Raw genomic sequence first — 19,144 nt, 5'->3', positions numbered from 1 at the left:
CAGCTTGGAGCCGAGCCTTGCCAAAGCGGGAGAGCGGCAGGCAGGCAGGCAGGCGCGGGGGGAGCGCGAGGGAGCGAGAGCCGCGCAGGCACCCCGAGAGCAGCGGCGCCGAGCTCTTGCAAAGCCTCAAACTGGCTCACCCGCTCGCAAGTCAGAGCAGCCCCCTCGCTCCGGGAGTGCACCCTTTCTGGAGGACTGGCGGCGGCGGCGGCGGCACCCCCAGCAAAAGGATGGCATCCGAGCTGGCCCTGAACAGCTCCGACCTGCCCACCAGTCCCTTGGCCATGGAATATGTTAATGACTTCGATCTGATGAAGTTTGAAGTGAAAAAGGAGCCGGTGGAGACCGACCGCATTATCAGCCAGTGCGGCCGCTTGATCGCTGGGGGCTCGCTCTCTTCCACCCCGATGAGCACGCCCTGCAGCTCGGTGCCGCCGTCGCCCAGCTTCTCGGCGCCCAGCCCGGGCTCGGGCGGCAGCGACCAGAAGACGCACTTGGAAGACTACTACTGGATGACCGGCTACCCGCAGCAGCTCAACCCCGAGGCGCTGGGCTTCAGCCCGGAAGACGCCGTGGAGGCGCTCATCAACAACAGCCACCACCAGCTCCAGAGCGCGCCGGGCTTCGATGGCTATGCTAGAGGGCAGCAGCTGGCCGCGGCCGCCGCAGCGGCAGCCGGCGGCGGCGGCGCCGGCCCGGGGGGATCCATGCAGCCCGACGACATGGGCTCGGCGGCCGCCGTGGTGTCAGCGGTGATCGCGGCGGCTCAGCAGCAGCAGCAGCAGAACGGCGGCGGCGCGCCCCATTACCACCACCACCACCACCCGGCCGGGGGCCACCACCACCATCACCACCACCAGCAGCCGGGCAGCGTGCAGTCCTCGGGCAGCAGCAGCAGCAGCAGTAGCAGCAGCAGCAGCAGCAGCAGCGCCGGCGGAGGCGGCGGCGGCGGGGGTCTCCACCACCCTCACCACGGCGGCGGCGGCAGCTTGCATTTCGACGACCGCTTCTCGGACGAGCAGCTGGTGACCATGTCGGTGAGGGAACTCAACCGGCAGCTGCGCGGCGTCAGCAAGGAAGAGGTCATCCGGCTGAAGCAGAAGCGGCGGACCCTCAAGAACCGAGGCTACGCGCAGTCCTGCCGCTTCAAGAGGGTCCAGCAGCGGCACGTCTTGGAGTCCGAGAAGAACCAGCTCCTGCAGCAAGTGGAGCATCTCAAGCAGGAAATCTCCAGGCTGGTCCGGGAGAGGGACGCCTACAAGGAAAAATACGAGAAATTGGTCAGCAATGGGTTCAGAGAAAACGGCTCCAGCAGCGACAACCCATCCTCTCCAGAGTTTTTCATGTGAGTTGTGGTCTTCCTCTCTCCCCACCACCTCCAACCTGCACCCCCTACTTCCCCGGCAGCCTCGTAACACCTTTAGCACACATACACACGTGCGCGCAAAAGTTTCTCCACGCGGCTTGGGGCGAGGGGGGGGCAGCTTGCTATAAAGCAATCAAACTGGCCACCACGTCTCCATTATTAATAATAATGATAACGATATTTTTTCTGGGGGGAAACAGCAACCTCAACTTTGGGTTGTTGTTGTTTGTTTTTTTAAGGTGGATTGACTCAGCAATAGCCAACCTTATACAAGTTTATATATTTTTTTTTACTTTTGTGGGGGCTTCTTGCTGGGCGCTTGTGTGTGTTGAAATCCAACTTTCCACCAACTCACTACTTCAATCTGAAGTTTGCTCAGCCTTTGAAACCTGCCATCCACTATATATATATATGAAGTGTTTTTTTCCTTCCCTTTTTATGTTTGCTGTGTTCAAAGTACCAAAAAACGTTACTTTTCCTTTTCACCATCCTGAGTTCTTCAAATGGGTTTTGAATCTGGAATAGACACACACACACACACACACACACAAAGTTATTATAAAATTATTTTAAGACTTTGGCTTGCTGAGTTCCATCTGTTGTGCTAAACCTAGAGAATATATCTAGATCAACCTGCCAGACTGAAGCCCTCATCCACCTCCCATGTGTTCATGATGTGAGTTTTGGCCTTGCCCTGCCAAATGGTGAAACTTTTAGTATGCCATTAGATTCCCATACTCATCTCATCCATTTATTATGCTTGCTATTTTGTCTTAGCATCTATTAACTATGTAACTGTTTCAAAAGACTATGGGGAGAAAACAAAGACAATATATTGATAAAAGCCCTGCATGCTGGACATGTATGGTATATATTTTTTTTCTTTTGCTTGGATATGGACTTCGGAGACTGTAACGGCATGACATTCATCCTTTTTAGTTTTATTGCCTCAACACTTTTTTGAACTGAAAACAAAAAAGTGCAACCTTTTTGGGGCTTCTTCCTCCCCATTCAAGTTTTCATCTACTCTGGAAACTGCTTTGAGTTGCTCAGAACTTCAGATTTCTTTTTAATGCATTGATACATCCCTTCTTTAAAAAGAAAGAAAAGGAGAGAGAGAAAAGCCCAGAATGGATTGTGATTACCCTTAATATGATTTCTAAAAAGAACTTTGGGGGGGGGGGGAGTTTTAAAACTTATGCATAAAAAAAATTCACTTCCAATTTGTGGGTTGTGAAAACTTTTGCTGTTGCTTAAAGCAGTCGAAAATTTATGTTGGAATGATCTGCCCCATTTCTGCTATTTTTTGTTTTTATTTTCCTTTTGGCCATTGTCAAATGTTGGAATGCTCTGGGTTCCCGGTATATAATTTAATTCTAGCTTTTATTGTCTGTTAGCACCAGTTCAAATGTATGCTACAGAAAAAAGAAATGTTATAGATACATTCAAAAGAGTTAGGTCTGTTTAGCTGTAGATCCTTTTTAAAAAAATGATGCACTAAATTGTTGACTGTCTTGATGTTAAAAGGGGGTAGAATTTACAACGGGACTGGTTTTTTAAAAAGTAGTTTATACAGCATGTGATTGCAACTTAAGTATAAGTTGGGTAAATGTAGACCTTGCTATGCCACTGACTGTTTTTGGAAACCAAAGTATTAAAAGGGGAGCCCCCCCTCTTTATATTATTAATAGGGGTATTTTGTGTTCAAAATGTATGGTTGGGTTTTGTTTTGGGGCTTTTTTTTTTGAAATTGAAATATTTGGGACTGAATTGCACTAAGATATAACCTGAAGCATAAAATATAAACCATTACAAACCTGTCTAGGATGCTAATACGATTTATGCAGTTACAAAGATGGCATTACTGCTCAGTTTTTTTAAATGATGCAGATTTTTTTACAGTTGTATTGTGGTGCAGAACTGGATTTTCTGTAACTTCACAAAGATCACAAAGTTTTAAAGGCATTAATCAGCAAATTTTATTTTCAGGGAGTGATAATCCTGTCTTTAAAAAATTGAAAGTAAATCTTACCACAATAAATATAAAAAAATCTTGTCAGTTACTTTTTTCCCCTTTTACATATTTTGCTGTGCAAAATTGTTTTATATATTGAGTTACTAACTAACCATGTGTGATGTTCCTTATGTGCTTTCTTTCATTTTTCAACTTTACGGTTATATCAAAAAGGAAGAATAATCTACTATAATAAACTGCATTTTTGATTCTATATTCAGTTTCATTAGTTTGTAGCTTCCCTCACCACCATCAACAAAAAGTAAAGCCGGCTCTTTAAAAGTAGTATATTGGGTGGGGTGTTGAGAGGGAGAGTGGGCTGCTAACACAGTTTATCTACTAAATAGATAAGATGGGTGAAGGAATGGGCTGCCTAAGTTTCAGGCAAGGTGGGAATTGCTGCCCATCCGAGCTCTGTTTTCTCACAGGTAGGCGAAGAAGCCTGGCTTCTTGGGTACTAGGCTTAACTTTTTCGGTTTTGTAATATTTCTAAAAGGCATTCAGACTCTTCCCCTTCCATGATTATTTAAGCCACAGGTCTCAAGTAAGAGTTGTGACTTTGGTTTTCATTGTTCTATGGAGGAATATAACAAAAGGAGGGGATTTAGTACGCTCTTATTGAAGTCAGGTAAACTGGGCTGTGCATCCTAGGTTTTTCTTCTTACCTATTCCTTTATTGATGTTACAGGGAATTTTAAAGATGTGGCTAGAATCCAATGGACCACAAAACTAATTCACCACTGAGAGGGGCAGGGGGGAGGGCTTAACCCTGTTTAACCCTGTTTCCCCATGATGTGCATTGCAAACTGCTTTTGAAACAGGATGTTGTTTTTCAAAAGCCGCTTGCGATATGGCGTAGGGCGGGAAGTTTGCCCATTCAAAAAAAAGAAGTCAAAAATTCCACCAAATTCACACTCTCTCCTCCTTTCTCCCATCCCCCAACACTACACCCCATTCCATTTTAAGTGTTTTTGTTTCAGTCATTTATGGTGTATTTTGCTAGCCCCTTTTTCTGGTGAACTTTCTCAGGAGAGGAGAAAAATAAGTAAGTATCAACAATGGTTGCCACTTTTCAAAGAAAAACAGTATTTGGCACTTTACCCTTGAGGACTAGACAGGGAGACTTCTGTTGGGACCTTTTCTTTGTCACTGTCAAAAATCCTCCATAGAACACTTGATGCTGTGGTGTTCCTGTAGTGCAAACTGACTGCAATAGTATCTGGGAGTGAGCTGGATTTGCGTCCTGAGTTCCTGGATGGAACTCGGGATCTACTTTTCTGAATGCTCAATCCAGTTTTTCAAGATCTCAGGACTCCACCAGCTGTAGTTTTGCTTTTAAATCACTTTGGGAAAGCATGCGGGAGAGTGTGAACTCTCCACCAACTCACCTGTTCCTTATACTACAACCAGCATTGGGGGGGGGGACAGGGGAGATACAGGTGGAGGTGGAGGGAGGTGAATAGGAGGGGCTCAGGAAACTGCTGAGAACTAGGCCCTGTTTGAATTTGCAGGTGGGCTCTGTCCTGTAAAACTTTACAAGGTACTGCTTTTAAACCTGTCCTGAGCCAGGGCAAAGGTCGCCAGGCATTTAAACAAAATTGTGGCCTCAATCTGAGACTAAAACAGAGGTAGTGTGTTGCCTGCATTTCCCCCTCACTGCTCAGTCTTGTTCTCTCTCTGGGAGTGAATTGGTGTGTCTGTAAATGTGTGTTTTACAGATCCTGTGGCCCAGGAAAAGCTTGCGGCTCCCTAAACCAAGTAGCCCTTTTAAGTGTGCATGGAGCATTTAGATCCACATTAATCTAGAGGGACTGGAAAGGCCTTGAAGTGTGCAGGATTAAGTTGTTGCTGCTGCTTCTCTCTCTCTCCCCCCCCCCCAATCTCCATCTACTTTTCTTTGACAACCACCCAGTTGCCCAACCTCCTCCTCCAGAAAGCCACACACATGTCCTTTAGCACTTGACCTTCTGATAGCCCAGGCAAGTTCTATAGGCTGCATCACTGCAGCGCTCTCTAGGCAAGTTAATGTGTAAGCGGAGGGTAAACTGCCTGCAATTGGCCAATCAGAAAATTATTTGCTCTTATAAAGATAGTAGGGCTTTCTCTCACCACCACCACCACTCCTCCTCTTCCCTCCCCCTTCGCTTCTTCAAATGTTTGAACTCCTTGCCAAAAGTTCCACAGACTCTCAGTGGCCCTCACCTTGCTGAGGTCTTTTCCTTAGCTCAGGCAGGCTCAATGCAGGGAAGAATTCACCTTGCCGCTTGCAAACTGTTAGGATTTCCGCTGCATAAGCAGATCTTACATTTGCAAACATTCTCCCCTCACCCAAGAAAAGAGGCACAGTTCAATTAGCATGTTATAGGGGGAAGGGAGCAAAAAATAATCCCCATTTCTTCTTGCAAAAGCTACAGGAGCTGATGCATCCCAAAGTTGCTTTCAGTTCCTGTTATGATTTCTAAAGAGAGAGAGAGGACAAAATGAAGAATGGGGTAAATTGGATGTGTGTTTTGTCCCTGGGCCTTGGAGAACAAGCTAAAGTATAGAACAAAGTTTACAAGGAGGAGGAAGCTACCCCCCTTGTAGGACATTGTGGGGGAAGAAAACAGCTCTGTATTCTGCAGTCCTCTATCAGTGGCCCTTTTATGAACAACTGAGCCTTCTCCTTTTCATCATTTCAATTGGAAGGGAGGGTGACTTTTCACATTTTTACTTTATCAGAATTATTTTTTGCAAATGATGTGTAAGTAAGGAAATGGATCAAGATGTGTAACACAAAACCTTGAAGGCCAGGCATGTGGGCTGTGGGAGGAGAGGCTGCTCAAGTTTCAATTCAGGGAGGACGAGGCTTTAAAAAATAAAATAAAAAACCCACCCAACGCCACGTCCCTCCGCAATGCTTTTCTAGAATCGCCCTGCTCTAAGAATAAGTTCAGCTCAATAGATGTCAGTGGTGCTGGGGCAGGGGCATAGCCTGACCATCCATCTGCCACCTGCCATTGAGTTTGGTTAGCATTGGGTGCATTGATTCCACTGCTGCTGAAGCTGAGGTCCCCCTCCTCACTCGGCCCTCCAGGTTTCTGTGGTCTCTGATGGCCTGGCCTTCAAATCCTGGGTGAAAAGAAATCAGTGCCACGTGCAACCTGATCCTGTGCATGTTTACTCAGAAGCAATTCTCTATGACTTCAGTCCCATGGAAGTGTGGGCAGGACTGCAGCCTTCCTCTCCCCATTGCATAATGCCTCCTTTCTGTTCCCAGCCTTGCTGCCGATTTCCCCACCTGCATCTCAATGTTCACACATGTGATTTGCAAGCCCGGGTACAGGGTAGACAAGCAACATTTGCTTGCTGTATATACTGCAGTAAAAGACAGGTTGCATTTCTATGCTCCTTGAACAAGTTTATGACTTATTCCCGAGTAAACACATGCTTGACATCAGGGCCGTTCACTGTAGAACACTTTTTGCTCCTCCCAAATGGAGTGCAATTGGCCAAGGGTGGAAAGTCATGCACATTTACTCAAAGTAAACCCTGTTATTTTCAATGGGGCTTACTCTGGTGTAAATGAAAATAGGCTCTCTACCTTTTTAAATGGTTCACACTTGAGGGCAGAGTCCTCAGATATCAGTTCCCATCCACTCTGCTTTCTAAAAACAGCTCCCGACCCCAAACAGCAGCTGTGCAAGAAAGAGAATTGTCTCACTTTCTTTTCCTCCCTCCGTCTTTCTCAACCCAAAAAAACCCATCCTCCTTGTTACTATGTTCATAAAATAGCAAGATACTTGATTCTCTCCCCTCTGCTTTCCCACTCCACTTTCCAACTCCCCACCTCCTTTATAAACCACAGATCTCATTTAGTAGAGCACCTGCTTTGCATGCAGAAGGTCTGAGAGTCAACCCCGGGCATCTCTAGGTGGGGCTGGCAATGTCCCTTGCCTGAAATTCCGCAAAGCCGCTGCTAGTCAGTGTCGACAGTACTGGGCAGGATAGATCAATGGTCAGGCTCGGCAGAAGGCAGCTTCCCTTCTCTCCCATTGCCCTGTCGCCACCCCACCCGGTTCAGCGGCGCAGAATGCGTGCCTTGCTCTGCGCTCCTTCCGAATTCCTTTCTTGCTACCCATTTCCGCTTCTCTATCCTATCTGAATACCAGATCGAGCGCATCGGGCCTGCCTTCCTGGTTCGAGCGAGCGAGCGATGTGCCTACATCAGTGTTATCTGCTACCGCGTTATCCGGGACCACACGGCGGGGACGGCAGCATCTGCTGTGCTTGGGAAGGGAAGCCTCCATTTATCACCGGGGCCATCAGACAAGCGCAGTGAAACTTTGACGCCTGTTCAAAGGGTAGCCAGAAAGGCGTATTTCCTAGGGAGGGAGGTAGCAGGCACTTCCTGAAGAAGTCTTGTGGCCTCTTTTAAAAGGCTAACGCATTTTATGATGGCGCAAACTTTCATGGACTGCAGTCCACGAAATCCGATGCCAGAATAAAATTGGCGAGTCGTAAAGGGGCCTTACGAATATTTTGCTGCATCGATCGGCTCACACGCAAACACACACTTCCTCCAAAACCGGGCGACAGGCTTTTTAAGTCTCCCGCTTCCCCACTATTTATATACGGTTTGTTTTATTTTTTAAAAGACGTTTGCACTAATGCAGGTTTTCTGTACACCACACACACACACACACACACACACACACACACACACAAACAAATACAGAAATGCATGGCGGCTAGTTGGAGCAGCAGTCTGAGTGATGCCGTTTTGGCTGCTCCAATTCTGCCTGGCCAGCTCGGCTAGCTGCATCTGAACACTGACACTCTCGGTTCTAGCTGGACTTAACTTCCCTATAAAGTATTTAGGACGACGAGATTAGGGGAGTTTCCTGAAGGGATCTTCTTTGTAAAAACACAACATCAACGCTAGCAATAGGGGGACACCGGTGGTTCAGGAATTTAGAGGTAGGAGCTGAATGCTGCAGGCTTACTTCGAAGTAAGCTTTAGGAAACTCTATGAGGTTTACTTTCAGGAAGTGAACCTGTTTGGAATCAAGCTGTCCCTGAGCCCCGCACCGATTTAGTTAACCAAGCAGGGGCTGATTTTCTTCCAGTGAGTTCAGTGGCATTTAGCTGCCTGATTTGGCGTTTTTGCAACCACTATCACAAAAAGTCTAGTTTAATTCTAACCTGAGCCGCTGGCCTGAAGTCCTGGACCTTTGCTGTTCACACCCATCTGCTAAAAGAGGAATGACAACGGGACCACCGTCACCCCTTTCACACACACGACTGCCGTCTAGGGAAATCCCGTCTGGGACCCAAAGATGTTTACACGCGCACTGTATTGCTCGAATGAAACCGGATCCACCGGTTTAGTCTCTGTCTCTCTGTCTCTGTCTCTGTCTCTGTCTCTCTCGCTCTCTCTCTCTCTCTCTCTCTCTCTCTCACACACACACACACACTCCGAATCAAAACCGCTTCATTAACTTCCACGAGAAGAACCACGTCGCGGTTTTGGCGCAGCGTTCCCGCCTCCTCACACATCCCGCCCTATAATGATCACCCGCTTTCTGCGGCCCTTTGAACTGGCACACTTTTGTTCCAGTCTGTCTCTCTGACAATCCGGTTCTAGGCATGTTTACACAGCACCCAGTTCAATAGTCCCAGGTAAGCGAGGACGGGATCGCCCAGCCTAGATCTCAAGCCTCCCTCTTTTTTCCCTGCAGACAGGGTTTGATATCTAGTGCGTTTCAAATACACTTTGCTGCAAAGAAAGATTAAGACAACACACACACACACACACACACACACACACACACACACACACCCTTTCCAAGCATTTTTTTCTTAGGAGTGTTCGATCCCCCGGACGGAGGGGGAGGGGAATTCCGGATTTGCAGCGGTTTGTTGATTCAGACACAACAAAGGCCGATTTTCTATTCTTAACGATCAGCGGCTGGACAGAGGGGCGTGAAGAAGAAGCCCGAGGTTTTTGCATTGTGTGATCACCTGGCCCCAAATCTGCTCCTTGGGCACTCTCCCACCCTCTAGGCAGGAGGGAACTTTGGCCAGGGGATAGAGGAGGCAGGTGGCGAGACGGTCGGGAAAACTGACCAGCCTCCAATAAATTCCTTTGGTCTTGCATGTTTGGATCGGCGAAGAGCTGAACTTAGGCTGGGAAATGTTTACCTAGGTGTAAGTCTTGTCGAAGTCAATCGGGCTTGTTTCCAAATAGACGCGCAGAAGATCGCGCTTAGGACCCTTTGCAGGCCGTTCCTTCGACACGGTTCCTCGGGAGTAAGTCCCCGTAAACCCAATGGGACTTTCTTCTCTAGTCTATGTGCACAGCCAGAACTTTTGTAGCTCCGCTTTCAGGAGCTACAGCCGCAAAGCATCCATTGAAAGCCGCGGTCCTCTGAGCGCCCTACGTGGGAGTAAGTTAAACTGAACTCAGAGGGACTTAGTTCCGAGTAAACGTGCGCAGGATCGGGCCGCTTAGCATCCACACTAAACTAGGAACACGCACGCACACGCCCTGACAGTTTCTCGTCTTCCCCGGAGTTTGTAGTATTCAAAATACAATTTCCTTGTCATGTTTACTTCACTGGGGATTGGCTACATCTGTTTGCCCATATCTTTCTTTTGTTCTTTTTCGGTATTATGCAAGTAACAGCGCGATCAGAAGAAAGCCTCACTGATGCTAGTGGGACTTATTCCCAGGTAAGTGTGCCTAGGCTCCCAGGGTAAGCATGCGTAGGATCCTGTGCGCACTTTCCTGGGAGTAAACCCCACTGAACACAGTGAGAATGACTTGCGAGCAAGAATGCATAGGATCGGGGTGTCAGTCTCGCAGAGGGGTTCAGTGGTACTTTCCTTTCAAGGAAATATGCATAGGAGTTCAGCTTTGGCTGCTGGGATTCATTCAGGCAGTTTCCAAAAAAAAGAATTATCATATATATATAGTTATATATATGTTTCTTAAGCCATATATCCTGAGCTGAATCCTGTCCATCTGTTAACACTTAATCCTCACTCCGAAAACGCAGACACCGTCAGCCACGTATCCATCCATAGGTACCCCGATTTACTGCCGCGCGTTCACGAAAGCGTAAGGGCGACTGAGAGCCACGGAATTTTCTCTGCAGCAAGAGTGACCCTACTAAGTGATTCCAGAATTGCAGCCACCATCGCCAACAAACTGGTTCAGACACGTGCGCGCGCCCCAATAAATCTCTGGCGCACACACAGAAAGGCATCAACACGTGCCCGGTCGCCACGGATCTTGTGGACTCCCACTTAAATTCCTTCACGGATCTCGTCTTCAGTAGATTGTTTCCGATTAAATAAAGCTTCGTCGTTAGATTTTATGTAAAAGAAGGAGGTCCCGGTAGTAGGCACTAGAATATGTATGGGGTTTTTTATTTAAGTTTTCCCCGTTTTAAAGTTTTTTAAAGGATGTGTCTTGACTTCAAGGAATATTAACAATCGAGACAGGATAAAGAGTTGAGTGTGCAGGCACACCTTACTCGCCGGAGCCCGCACAGCCTCAATGCTCAAAGACAGCACTCAGCTGACCGGCGACGAAAAACTTCGATCCTGCAGGATTTTCCTGTGGTCAGGATCGCTCATTTCATGCCACGCAGCTGGCCTGGGGATCTTTGGGGAAGAGGGATGAAGTCCCCCGACCCTCCGACATAAAGTGAAGCTGCTTAGGACCACATCTTTTCCTCACATCCTTTATTCAGGTAAAAACCTGCAAGCCATCTCAGCCCGATCCTATGTGTGCTTAACTGCTTAGGATCTGCAGATTGAGGGAGAGGTGCCTGCGGCTCAGCCTCAGTCCCGTGCGCTGCGGACCCAGGCGAACGCGCAGCGTTAACGCCGACACGGATTCCTCAATCATGCGATCCTATTCATATTTACTCTGAAGTAAAGAGTTCAATGGAACTTACTCGCAGGTAAGTGTGGATTGGATCGCTGCCCTAAACTCACACTGGAGCAACTGCCCTTTCATAATTCGCTTCCTCCCTGGTGGAAATGGCGATAGTCGCTTGGAGAGCTGGACCCCTCCTGCCCGAAAAGCAGGCAGGCGATCCTAAGCCCTTGAGTGGCATCGGGATTCCGTGGAACTTCAAAGCATCTGTGGGCAAAATTGACACCAAAAGGCACGCAGGTGGAAAATTAGGCGCAGAAGTATTCCCCCCCCGCCCCGCCCGATCTTATAGTTGCTTCGTCGGAGGTAAACCCTGTTCCCACTAAGTTTGACGGGTCTGGCTCCCTATATCTCAGCATGGCGAGGACTGCGGCGTTACAGGGCATAGCTGTCAACTTTTCCCTTTTCTTGCGAGAAATCCTATTCGGAATAAGGGAATTTCCCTTTAAAAAAGGGAAACGTTGACAGCTACGTTACAGGGGCGTCCGATCCTCGCTTCCACCACAAACGATACGGCGCTGGCTCAGTATTTTGCAGACTATCATTTTGCGCTCTGAGTCCCTTAAGCCACCCCCCCCAAAAAAAAACACAGCTTGCTGGTTCTTTGGCTGGCAACTGACAGCGGGAAACTGAGCCCCACTTGAAACCTCGAGCGAGGAACCGTTGCGGATAACAAGCCGGTTTGGGAATGCTTCAGGCTTCGGGACCTCATGGGGGTTGACCGCTTCTGAATCGGCGCGCTTTGTATTGTCCGGCGGCAAAGCCAGGATGAGAGAGCGAACCGGAGCCTCCGCCCCACCAGCCCGCCCTCAGCCCGGGGATCCAGTTTTTGGTGCCTAGTATCGCATTCAGGGTGATTTTTCACGGCTGGAAAAATTTCTGCGGAAGAAATTGAACTCCCGCTGGGAAAGATTTAGATCTTTTGGGAATAGAATTTTTTTTAGAGCCAATCTGTTTTTCCAAGTGGGTTGTGGTTGATCATTGCACTCCTCTAGCAAAAGGAGAAGTCGAGTTTTAAAATAAGAATCCGACCAGCCTACAATAAGCGCAGATGTACCTCCCTTAAAAAAATCCAGCTGCCTGCACATTTTACATGGAAAGCAACCTGGCTTCCCCCAAAGAACCATGGGAGCTGTAGTTTACACCTCAGAAAACTACAGTTCACAGCGCTCTTAACAAACTACAGCCCCCCAGGATTCCATGTGCTTTAAATGGGCTAAAGTGATAAAGCAGTCTTCTGCCCAGCAAACACACCTGTTTGAATAGTAGCGTTGGAAGGGACCCAAGGATAATCTAGTCCAGCCTTTCTGAACCTGTGGGTCCCCAGATGTTGTTGAACTACAACTCCCATCACCCCTAGCTAGCAAGGCCAGAGCTCAGGGATGATGGGAGTTGTAATCCAACAACATCTGGGGACCCACAGGTTCAGAACCGCTGATTCTAGTCTAAGCCCCTGCACTGCAAAGGTATGTTGCTATAGCCTGGCTCGCTCACCTTTCCACATATCTGGTATTATTTTGGTCCTTCTTTCCCTTCGTTTTTCTTTAACATTATGTGAGGTAGAAAGGAGGGACTTCTGATAACTAGGAGAGGTACTTGAGATGTCTATCCTTTTCCCAACCCAGTGACATTTGGTGGCAGAGTTAATAACATTAAGATGGGAGGTGTGAAGAATGAGATCTATTGCCCTGAGCTCCTTTCAGTTGGGGTGGTGTAGTGGTTAGAGCAGGGACACAGGACCTTTTTCAGCCTGAGGGCCATATGGTCTCATGTTCCTGGGGTGAGCAGGGCCAGAGGCAAAAGTGGACCGAGCAATGGATGCAGCGCTTGCCTTTGTACTGTAGGCTATATTCCAGACAGGCAAAAGTCAGAGGTTTCTGCGCAGGCCTCTCTTCATCCAGGAGGCAACTTCACAATTTTAGGACATGTTTTTGCCAGGCAAAAGCAATTGAAGAGGGCCTGGAGCAAATTGGGGAGCGTTCTAAGGGTCAGGTGAAAAGACCAGGAGGCCACATCCAGCACCTTCACCTAAAGTTCCTCACCACTGGGCTAGAGCACCAGACTAGGACTGGGGAGATCTGGATACAAATCCCTGCTCATCCACAAAGTTTGCTTGTTCTCATTGAGTAGTGGGCCACTCACTCCCTTGGTTTAGCCAAATTTGGTTTTGTTTGTTTGGTTTGCTGTGAGGACAAAAAAGAGTAACTATGCAGGCTATCCTGAGATTATTGGAGGACAGCTAGACTCTAACTGCAGTACTGTAATAATAATGATGATGGTTTGTGATAATTATTATGTGAGTATGTCAAGCTCTGCTTGCTTAAATGGTTTTCTTAGCATGGCTAGTAAACTGCAGGAGGAGGCTACTGACACCTCCAAGGTCTTATTGCTTATTCCACGTGGCCTTTAGAAAAAGATTGACTCTATATATAGAATATGTCTGTTACTAGCTAGGTAGATGGTTGCCAGTAATCAATGCATTATTATTATTATGCTTATATCACGTCTTTTCTTCCAAGCAGCTGGAGGCGCACATGTCCTCCACCCCCATTTTCTCCTCGCAACAACCCTGTGAGGCGGTGAACCCAAGGTCACTCAGCGAACTTGATGCCTGAGTGGGAAAATAACACGGGTTTCTCCGCATCTAGTCAGACACTCTCACCACTGCCCCGCAATGTGCAGTGCCTGTGAGAATGGTCAGCAACTAGTGGCCTGTGGCCTAAACCTGTCCCATTCAGTGATGTCATTTGCTGCCCTTCAAATGCTAGCCTCTTAGAGAAAAGAAGGTTGGGAAAAACAGCATCTGGGATGCCAATTATGGGAGCGGCCTTGTTCTGATGACAAGGGACACCTGCTTTTCATACTCCCTGATCCATCAGCAAAACCTCTTGCTGAGCAGCGTTCTGCGATCAAAGACAGCATCTGTCTCTGACCACTGGGCACTGTTGTTGCCAGTTATTGCCTTCAGGCCCTGGTTTGTGAGCATCTCTGTGGTGTCTGTCTGGCCAGTGCTAGACTGAATGCTGCTTTAAAAGGACTTGCTGCTCCAGCCCACTATGGCCATTGATGTGGTCATGTTTCCTTATGAAGCCCAATCTGAAGTGTGTGGTAACATGAGTGTAGCCAGGATTTTTGTTAGGGAGGGTCAGGTCTTTTGTTAGGGGGGAAGATTGCTCAGTTAGTTAAGTATTTCTATTGTTTTACTTGATCTGGGGGGGCAGTTGCCCCCTGCCCCCCCCAGACTACACACATGTGTGGTAATGAAAGACCATTTTTATCTGGCCTTTGCTAGCTGGAGGAGGGTAAGGTTTGATGGTAAGTAACGCTGGTGAAATGGGGTGGGCAATGGAGGGCTAGCGGTCCAAACTCTTGCTTTTGTATGTCTGTAGGAACGCGGGTGGCGCTGTGGGTTAAACCACAGAGCCTAGGACTTGCTGATCAGAAGGTTGGCGGTTCGAATCCCCACGACAGGGTGAGCTCCCGTTGCTCGGTCCCTGCTCCTGCCAACTTAGCAGTTTGAAAGCACGTGAAAGTGCAAGTAGATAAATAGGTACCACTCTGGCGGGAAGGTAAACGGCATTTCTGTGCACTGCTCTGGTTCGCCAGAAGCGGCTTAGTCATGCTGGCCACATGACCCAGAAGCTGTACAGCAGCTCCCTCGGCTAATAAAGCGAGATGAGCGCTGCAACCCCAGAGTCGGTCACGACTGGACCTAATGGTCAGGGGTCCCTTTACCTTTACCTAGTTCACTTTTAGTCCTTCGGTGACATCCTGATTTTGATAATTTATCCAAGGCAGACAGTGGCCTTGCATATGGCAATTCAGCTCCTACAGCTGTGTTGGTTTAGAGGTGTCTTCTCCAACCTGTGACCCATAATCCCCAACCACAGTCTCTGCTGACTGGGACGGCAGAAGTTGTTGTCTAAAACACCTGAAGGGCATCAGGCTGGTTTAGGGAGAGAGATTCCTTGCCTCCTCAAATCCTGCAACTATTGTTTTAAAAACTGACAGTACCATCTAGTTAATTGGTTGAGTCATTAGCTGGATTTTTTAAATGTGCATTTTCAACTTTAACTATAGCACTTCCTGTGTTAGGAGAGTCAGTTCTGATAGTGTTGCCCTAAAGTATCTTTTTGTGCAAATGACTTTCTTTTTGTTGCAAATGGTGGTTGCAATTATTATCTCTCTGTGTGCATATCTATATATCTATATTTAAAGGCAACCACCTACTTCCCTCTTTCATTACATTTTTAGGAGTCATTTTTGACTAGGAATGGACAAATCTGACAATATAGGTTCTTCTCAGCTTCTATTTTTCAGCCTTCAGTTCTTTGCATTTCCACATCAGTTTGCAATTTTATTTTCAATTCCTCCTGAAAATTCACCACATTTCAATGTTACTTTCTCCTAATACCTACTTTTCCTGTATGCATTCCCGTCCCCCCCGAGATACACCATTTTTTGCAAAGCAATTTTCTCTAATATAATGCATTTTTGTATGCTACTTCTACCGATATACACATTTTTATGCACAGTGTACCCTAGTTGCAAATGTTACCTGGCTAGAGAACTGCACTGCAAAATTCAGAAGAGCGTTCCATGTGTAGGGTGGCTGTGCTTTGGTTTGTATATTGTTTTGTAAAGTGCGAATTAGGCAGGTGCAGTTTTAAATGTCAACTGAATCAACCCCCCCAATCCCTCCTTCTGACACCCAAAGCTCTAAATGTCCACTGTTCAGACTCTGCCTTTGACTGGAGCTCTGGACAGGCTGAAGCCATGCTCATTTCCCCCCATATCCTCCCAAAAAGCAGCCTGGAATTTGCCTTGGGAAGGGAACACTGCTCTTTGCCTGCATTCCTAGTTGCCTGCATGTATCTGCTGGTTTTTTTTGGGGGGGCATTGTATTTAAGCTAATTGTTCCAAAGCATTACTTGCTTTCCCGTGTGATGGACCTATTGTCTGAAGCTATTTCCCCCAATATCTCTTTTGATATAACCGCAATATGTATTCCCATTGGTGTAATTAATTTAGTTGAAGGGGAAGGGAAGCAGTGAGTAGGCCAAAATAGTTAAATCGCTAGATAGCTGAAATTAAATGTTAGCAATTGTGATTCCCAATAAATCCGAGTTTCATTTCCTCTTGCAGTGACTGTTTCACTTCGAGTCCTTCTGGAGTTTACAGCACATTTCATAGTTTTTGCCACCTCCTTGCTCACAGATAACGCAAACACAGGAAGGAGAATCGGTTATGCATTTGACGGAGGACCTTCTGCCGAGTCATTTTTATTTAGAATAAGAAAAATAAAATATTAGTTAGATCTGCTTAAAATACAATATTTGTGTCATAGTAAATTGAAGATTTTCTAGGGGGAATGATTTTGTAACATAGAACCAGATGATAGGGGAAAGGGAAACTTATTAAATGATATCTCGTATAGCAATGCTGCCAAATTATAAAAGAGAGAGAGAGGTGATGATATCAACCATGTTAAATTAATAAATCTGTATTGCCTTATTTTACACTGAGCTAATGCAGCATTTCCTGGTTTTTGCCTCTCTATTAATACCCAATCATCAAGTAACTTTAATTGAGTATTTGGATGCTGCAGAGGTCTATGTTGGGCTTTGATTTGATTGAGTCAGTTGTAATGCTGGGAGAGGGATGTCCTCTTTATAGTCTAAAGATAATAAAAGGATGCTGACCACAACACTTCTTGGATGCTCTTCAGGTGGGGTGGGGGTGGGAAAATTGAATACCTATCCCTTCCAAATGAATGCATTCATAATAGGATGGATTTGCCAGTTGGCATGAAAGCAGAGGTCATCTTGAGGAAAATGACACCTAAGGTCTAAAGGAGTCATCTGCTTTAAGAGATCCTGGGCAAGATGCCAAATATTGCATTTAAGAAGACGTATCCCCCAAGTTTTTTTGTTATTTGTTTTTTTTTGTTTCGGTCCAAAAATAACACGGGAGGCAGGCAAAACAGGCATCTGGAAATGATCGTTACCCATCCACCCATTTGTTCATCCTCACATCGTCTCCCTGCAATGCACTATGCTGCACTACCTTCGGAACGCATTTTAATATTCTACACTAGCAAGCTTGGGTGTTGGAAAGGATATATAAAAATAGAAGCCTTACTTTCAAAAATGGTATAGTGGACAATTTTTCTAAACTGGAAATAAAATTTGGGTATCATATCTATCAGTTGTCTTTTTTTCTTTTAATTTTTTTAAAGAGCTCTCAAGAAACAGGATTTATTTCTTGTCATGCTCTTATATACTCCAAAAATGGATTTATTCGCAGCTGGGCTAGCTTACAGTATTTTTGCTGCTGTTTGCTTTTCCATCACAGGCAGAGTTCATGAGGAAACATTGAATATATGATTATTTCAGGTACAACCCAGGATGTGCTTATTGCGGAGCAGTGACATTAATGGGATTACTCTGGGGTAAAACTGATTATGCATTGCAGTCACAAGCAATGCAGATGAGGTTATTCATGCTCAAATTTGCACCAGAGTTCCTTGTAAACTGTGTCCTTGCAAAGCTTCAGTCCTATAGGCGCTTACCTGGGAGTGAGCCTCGCAGGACTTACTCCTGAACAGACATGCATAGGATTTCACTGTAAATAATGTATTTCTCTTCCTCTAAAATAATTAGATTTTTCAATAAATCCTGCCAGTTTGAACTTGTACAACATGAGAAATTCAAGGGGCAACAGTGTTTGCTGTCACACTGCTACGTATGTACATCAATTCACTATTCTTTTGTTCATTTGCAGTAACACAGCTAATTATTCTGATGAGTAGCAAATAAAAGAAATGCATTATGAAAAATTAAAGGCTACAATTCTATATTATCTAAGCTGGGAACAAGCCCCATTAAACTTAATGAGACTTACATCTGAGTAGACGAAGGCTGCACCATAAAGGAACGTTCGCTCACAGCTTGGAGAGCAAGGTGTTTTGTTTTTGATTTAGCAATTCCCCCCCTCCTATCTTTCTAGTTCTTTTTCTATAGCTTTCCTATTACAGAATTGATATGAAAATCAAAGGACAGAACTAGAAAATCCATTTCAGATAATGCTTAATATTAGCAGTGCTGCTGCTTCAAACAATGGACAGAGATAAGGCTTGTGCATCAAAGACTGCAGTTGTAAATACACTTATTAGGGAGTAAATTCTATTGAACTTGCTTCCGAGTAAAACTATCAAGCATCAAGCTGCTCCTGATTTCTGCTTTATGTCAGACTAATAAAGCTTTATTTTTAAAAACACTTTTATTAACCATGTTTTTAAAAAAATATTTTTTTTTACTAAATTAGGTATCCAAGAGAATCTTCTACATCAGTGATGTGAAAATTCCTGTTACCTGGAGTCTGACAAGGTACAGTTTTATTTTATTTGTGTAGCTGGCTTCTGCTTTCTCCTCCTTCTTCAAAAACAGCCAAGCTGTAGCATAATGTAAGAGAAGAAAAATTATTGACCACAACGGATGTGTCCCTGTTGATTTCCCAAAGCTTTGTGGAAGCTGCTGTGTTTTGCATAGTGGGGACTTTAATGGTGTCTCTCCTCCAATTTTCCTTTGGAACTCCTGCAACTCTTTTACTGAGTGCATGATCTTTTGCCGATGTTATTCTGTGTGTGTGTTTTGTATAGGAGTGCATTCCAAACTCCGAGTGTGTGAATTGTGACAACTTTCCCCCCAATCCTATTGAGTATCCGTGCTGCTCGGTTTATGTCTACACCTTTTCTCAGTAAAGTATCCCCATCAGACCAGTCCTGATACTAGTCATCTGTTGTTGCTGCTGTTGCACCCTGTGCTCGCTCTTTTCA

The 19,144-nt window shown here is 46.0% G+C and overlaps 1 protein-coding gene across 2 annotated transcripts; it reads left to right on the top strand.

Annotated features, from left to right (window-relative positions):
* The first annotated feature begins 222 nt into the window (after window positions 1-222).
* Window positions 223-18,682, top strand: MAF (MAF bZIP transcription factor). 2 transcript variants are annotated; one of them, XM_081920379.1, is made up of 2 exons: window positions 223-1,345; window positions 18,634-18,682. In XM_081920379.1, exons 1-2 carry the CDS (start codon window positions 231-233, stop codon window positions 18,665-18,667), a joined length of 1,149 nt encoding a protein of 382 aa, XP_081776505.1. In that variant the 5' UTR covers window positions 223-230; the 3' UTR covers window positions 18,668-18,682. The 2 variants fall into 2 exon arrangements, with proteins under 2 accessions (XP_081776505.1, XP_081776504.1); XM_081920378.1 differs by lacking the exon at window positions 18,634-18,682 and adding an exon at window positions 7,532-7,747.
* The last annotated feature ends 462 nt before the right edge of the window (window positions 18,683-19,144 follow it).

This window comes from Podarcis melisellensis (assembly GCF_964234715.1).
Source record: "Podarcis melisellensis genome assembly, chromosome: 8".
In the NCBI taxonomy this organism is placed as follows: Eukaryota; Metazoa; Chordata; class Lepidosauria; order Squamata; family Lacertidae; genus Podarcis; species Podarcis melisellensis.
This window is presented reverse-complemented; position numbering and strand designations above follow the sequence as displayed.

Bases quoted from the DNA above. Each gene is read 5' to 3' on its own strand.
- MAF (XM_081920378.1), top strand. From the start codon at position 231: ATGGCATCCGAGCTGGCCCTGAACAGCTCCGACCTGCCCACCAGTCCC. The intron at 1,346-7,531 runs GTGAGTTGTGGT...TCTGAATACCAG, and splicing joins TCCTCTCCAGAGTTTTTCAT to ATCGAGCGCATCGGGCCTGC.